Genomic DNA, 6000 nt, shown 5'->3' on the forward strand with positions numbered 1-6000 from the left:
CTCAACCTTCGCCTCAACCTTTGCCTCCCGAGTCCGTAGGGGAGTTGCAGTGATGGGACAAGAATGTAATTACCAATTACAAGAATGTAATTGCAGTGATGGGACAAGAATGTGATATCACAAAATTGGGGAGAAAAAGGGCTAAAAAAAATAAAAAAATAATAATAAAACAATTATTTATTTATTTTAAGCAACAGCCAGGTAGAACATTGATAAACATTATTTGTAATGGACCAAAACATATTACAGTAGTTTATTAAACAAACCTATATTCACAACTACGCATTCTGAAAAGGGCAATTCCACAGTAACTCAGAGACTCCACAACTTGTATGCCTAACAAAAACCAATGATTGCAAAATTAAGCAAACCATACAACTCCATGCACAAGGACGACTTTTAACAATTTCCACAGAATTTGACTAAAAAACACATTTCCTTGAAGATAGTGCTGAGCGATTAGTGATTTTTGAGGTCGGTTCAGTTTTGGTTCGATTACTGTTATTTTTTTATTTTAATTGTCAGGCTTTTCGACTTCAATCATTTGGGTTGAATGCTGTAACATAGAATAAAACCATTAATATAATTCCCATGATGGTAGTGACTGCTCATTACTGCTTATCACTTATTAGCCATTTATTCACATTACTTTAAAATATTTCAGTTGTGCATATTACATGTGTTTTATTTGATGACTATTATTTAATTCCAAGTCAACATCTCATCTCTATAGAGCTGCTGCCTATGCTTTCTGACAAAAAATATATTTTGTAGTTCTTCAAAGTAAATAAGGCATACTTTTATGACTACTGAATACCAATGATGAATCACTTAAATCATGTATTTTCAGGTAAAGATATCTCGCGAAACAGCTGCTCTCTATATTCATTTTATTTAACTAGGCAAGTCGGTTAAGAATAAATTCTTATTTACAATGATGGCCTACCCCGGCCAAACCCTAACCCGGATGACGCCGAGCCAATTGTGCGCCGCCCTATATCCCCTCACGATCGTGCATTCTTCTGCCTCTTTTGTAGCAGGCATAAAATAAGCACAGACCGGACAAGTAGAAGTGGAATGGATCATGGTCATTGTTAGGGATGGGCGATATGGCCAAAATCTCAAATCCCGATATAGGTAATTTCATATCCCGACAATGATACATATCACGATATAGCACATTTTCTGTAAATTCAATAAATAAAGTTTTTATAAAATGACCACATGTAAAGGCCTATTTCTTATTACATTTTGAATTATACTCAACAAAAAGGTACTTACTCATATTTGATTATTTCTCCTTTTATTTAGAACCTTTGTGCAAATTTTCAATTAAGCATGTAACAAAATATTAATGTATAAAATCTAAAAAGGTAAATAGAAAATACTTCAACTATAGTTGCAAACAAAATAAATATAGGCCTAAAATATATATATTTTGGAGGGCTTGCCTGTTATTTTGGCATTAATACGTGTCACATATCAATTTGCATTTGGTACCTTGGGTCGACTGTCAGCATCAACTCACGAAACTCCAGTGTCTCGACTGTGTAAATTGGGGCCATGTCTTTGCAGATGTAAGTTGTAACGGCAGCTGTTCTCTCCTTCCATCTTTGTGATTCTTTGCCATATGGTGTGCCGCGGGCAAAAATCTCTTGCAACGTCTGAGTCGGGGGTTTGTTTTGAGCACTTGACTGTACTTTTTTGGATCTCATCTGTAGACTCTCTCCATACTGTTTCACATCATTCTTGCATAGGTGGTAAAAAGAGGTTAGTTGTGTTTGAGCCTGTTGTCGGGACTGGTCTGCGGCATATTTTGCAGAAGACGGTTTTCTGGTCTGTGTCAGACTTTTCATACCCAAACCTAGGGCTGGGCAATAAATCAATAACTAATCGAGGAAATTACTTCCCTCAATAACAATATAAAAACGTTTAGATTATACACTGCTCAAAAAAATAAAAGGGAACACTAAAATAACACATCCTAGATCTGAATGAATGAAATAATCTTATTAAATACTTTTTTCTTTACATAGTTGAATGTGCTGACAAAATCACACAAAAATAAATCAATGGAAATCCAATTTATCAACTCATGGAGGTCTGGATTTGGAGTCACACTCAAAATTAAAGTGGAAAACCACACTACAGGCTGATCCAACTTTGATGTAATGTCCTTAAAACAAGTCAAAATGAGGCTGTAAAGTTCATTTGTTTCAATGTATCAGTAGGCACCTGCGGCTTATAGACATGTGCGGCTTATTTATGTTCAAAATAATACTTTTTTTTTTTTAATTCAGTGGGTGCGGCTTATATTCAGGTGCGCTTAATAGTCCGGAAATTACGGTACCTAGAATATTGTCCTGTTGTTAACTACAACTCCCTACTACATCAAACAGTTCAGACAGGACCTGATTTATCTCTAGAGAAACTGTGCAATGTGCGCATTGAGCTCACAGAGAAAAAAACAAAGCGGAATTCAAATAAACAATGTTGGTCAACTAATTGTAAAAAAATTAAAAAATAAAAAAATTCAGGTAATCGCTCAGCACTACTTGAAGAACAGTGCAGATGCAAAGTTTCAGATTTTTTCACTTTAAAATGTATGTCAAACAAAAATGAATTATTGCAAAAGTTCAACAAACCATACAAACATTTTACAAAAACACATTTACTTGCAAAACAGTGCAGATGCAAAGATTGGTAACAGAATGATGGTTTATGCTGTTGGTACTGTCATTCTGTTACCGAACTGTGCATCCCTCTGTTAGCGTGGATTTGGCAAAAGAAAACTCACACGCAAAGACCACATCTTGGAATAAATCCCAGTAGGCTAATAGCAAACTAAAAAAGTGATTTTGGCATGCTATATTCTAGTGAATCTCCAACGCACCTGTAAACAACCTACCCAGGATGTGAAGTGTATTTTACTTCACAGGATAGAACAGGCAACAAGATAACATTTTGCTGGAATACTGCTATTCTAACAATCCAAGCAAAGGAATGAGACAGGAATAATGTTAATCACGCTGTACAGGAGACTGAATGTGTAGAGGTTTTACATTCCAATGCGGCTATCGCTGCAGTTCCAGCACACCAGTGTGACCCTTCCAAACATAACACAGATGAGCCAGCTGCATGGGTCAGTGTGCCATGTAATTGGGGCCACCAATTCTGAGCCCAGAGAGTGCTGTCACAGCACTTATGATAAGCTGACAGAGCAACTAGAAGCATTTAGAAGAAGCTCAACCATAGCAACTTATAGGTGAAGGCTAAGGCCTACCTTTTCAGCAAAATTCAATCGATTAGTTTCCCGCAACTTGAAAAGGCCTCGATTTATTCTACATTAAGGCCTAGTCACGTTGAAAAGGTAACACTTAACATGAAATTGCTCTTATACCTGAGAAGTTACAGTAGTAGTACTGAGTAACAACATTACGGTAACATAATAGCCTAATTTAGTAAGGCAGTATATCATCAGTTAAACTTACATTTAAGCTATGTGACATACGTTTATAGTAAATCAGTAAACTTCCAGGCCTAGCTTAGTCTACATTGTTTTTTTCGTTTACTTATGAGAGTGCAACCAAATATAAGAGTGAAGGTGAACACTTCCAGTAAATAATATCTACAAAAGGGTGCCTGAAAAAAGTGACAGAGAATAAATAAAAAGGATGAACCCTATCCTTTCATAGGTCTGCAACCATGATGTCCCTCAATGGCTTCCTTTGCAACAGGTGCCGTCCCATGTCTCAAGACCTTAAACTAACACACTGTGTGCATACTGACAGTGGGTATGCCCTGTCTGACAGTTGAAAAAACATCAAGACAGCATGTTTTGTTGTCATTAAACCTTTCAATAACATGGTGGCCCATTTTTTACCTAAACATTTTTCTAAAAGGTTGCAGGAGGCTAAAAGGCCTAAGCAGAGCCTTAAATTGAGCTAAATAGAAGGCTCTGCACCTATGTATTAGCACCAACTTGGAGTCCAAATATGCATCTTACAGATTTTGGTAACTATAGAAATAGAAGTGAGGCAGTTGAGGGCCATTTTCCATTGTCCTTAGGTTAGCTTGAAATATTGATACACATTTTTGACCATCTCTCGGCAGGCCTACTGACTTGCATAGACCTAAACAAATATAAAATTGTAGTTTCTGAGCAAGTTTTACCTGATTTTGTAATTTGGCAAGGTGTGTTTCTTCTTGATGACTCTTTTCAACTGGTTGACAATGATTGAGGTAAGCTGAGGCAAGGGCCTTCCCTCGAACTGTGACTTCACCTCAAAGTCTATCAATGGGTCCTCAAGGAACGTGAAGGACCAGTGCGTAAAAGGCACGCGAGTGAACTGCAGCTTCAGTCTTCCAACCACACGCGTCATCTTTACGAACAGGTAGGCTGACTTCCCAAAAACAAGGTCTACATCAATTGCTAGATGGAATCCCCCATTATATTCAAGGTCCACCTCGAAATTGAGTTCCTCGGGCATGCCGTCTTCATTTAAACGCACTGGATTAATAAGTTTGGCCGTTTTAAAAACTGGTAAAGAATTACCCAGGGAGATATCCCTGAGACTGAGTCCCTCCAACAGCCGACCAGCTGTCTTGGTTTGTAATAGCTCCTCGAACTCCACCTTGATCTTTTTGGTCAGCCAGTGCCTAACGACAGGAGTGTCGCGGAGTTCTCTGAATAGGAACAAAAAGATAGCGTTTAGAAAATTGCACGTCTCCGGTTTGGAGGTGTGGAGTGGCTCGCTTTGACAATGCGGTGGCGGTTGTTGTTTAGGGCTACTGCTTGTGACAGCTGCTTCCTGTTGCCTGGGAGAGATGGCCTCTTGCTGTTTGGATGCAGCAGATGCTGCGATGTCTTGTTGCTGACCTGATTCGGCATGTTGGTTATTGAAGTAATCCTTCAAGGCGAGATCAGGCACTGCTTTGAGATATTGCACTGTCCCGGTTTTTGCCTCGGGGCTTCTCCGGTAAAGCAGTAAGAACTGTAATAACAACGTAATGAGTGCGCCAGACAATGCGGAAATTACTATCAAGTAAATCATTTCGAGCAGTTGCCTCTTCCCGTTTCCGCGTTATAAAACAATCATATTCCGACGTTTAACCGTAATAACAAAGCAAGTTCCACCTGGTTGCTCACAAACCTGCCATATTAGCTGCCTTTTTCTTGGGGTTCAAGCTCTTCAGCTGATTGGGCGAACGTATTACGTGGTTGTGCGTAATGACGGATTTACAAAAGTGTACACTACCATACCAAAGATTTTGGATATTATGCCGTCTTCGTGTGCTAGTCGGAACTAAACTCACATTTCCGACTCGCTAACTGGTTGAACGTGGCACTTGTATGACTACAACTAGTTAGCAAATCTGAAATATCAGAGTTTGACTAGCACTTTTGAACGCGGCAATACTTGTCTCTCCGCCCTAACACAAAGCGGCACGGCGCTCCCCCTATTCCTCTCTTTGGATTGGTGGATACATCTCATTATTTGAGTTGTTAACGTCAACCACCTGTATTAAATATCTCTCTCGCTTCGCCTTTTCCGCTCTGACCATAAGCAACAACCGAGACCAGGGAAACTGTTGGTGCATTCAATGCCATGTTCAAAACAACTGGGAACTCGGATCTTGGAATTCTCCGACTTCAGATTTTTAACACATTTAAAACAACTGGGACCTCTGGAAAAAAAACGAACAATTGATTTGAATGGTCATCCAACGCGGAATTCCAACTCGGGAACTCAAGCCACTTTCTAGAGCTCTGACTTTCCGACCTTTCCGACCTTTTTTTAAGAATGTAGTCCTGCTTTGTGGCATTTTGTGAATACTTTATTTTATACTGATGCACTATACGTTTTTGTGCGTGTGGATATGGTTGTCCTTGTTCGATAGAGCCATTGGACATATTTCTGCGATGTGCCTATCTGGATGAACTGCTAATTATAAACTGGGTGGTTTGAGCCCTGAATGCTCATTGGCTGACAGCCGTGG

General features: G+C 39.1%; 1 protein-coding gene across 1 annotated transcript in view; it reads right to left on the minus strand.

Moving 5' to 3' along the window:
- LOC115153164 (PDZ domain-containing protein 8-like) overlaps nt 1-5577 on the minus strand; it is a 66749-nt gene extending 61172 nt beyond the window's left edge. Inside the window, exon 1 of the mRNA XM_029698286.1 lies at nt 4174-5577. Coding sequence (XP_029554146.1) covers nt 4174-5054 — 881 coding nt within the window. The 5' untranslated portion in view covers nt 5055-5577. The remainder of the gene's footprint in view (nt 1-4173) is intronic.
- Between the last annotated feature and the right edge of the window lie 423 nt (nt 5578-6000).

Source organism: Salmo trutta, chromosome 18, assembly GCF_901001165.1.
Source record: "Salmo trutta chromosome 18, fSalTru1.1, whole genome shotgun sequence".
Classification (NCBI taxonomy): domain Eukaryota; kingdom Metazoa; phylum Chordata; class Actinopteri; order Salmoniformes; family Salmonidae; genus Salmo; species Salmo trutta.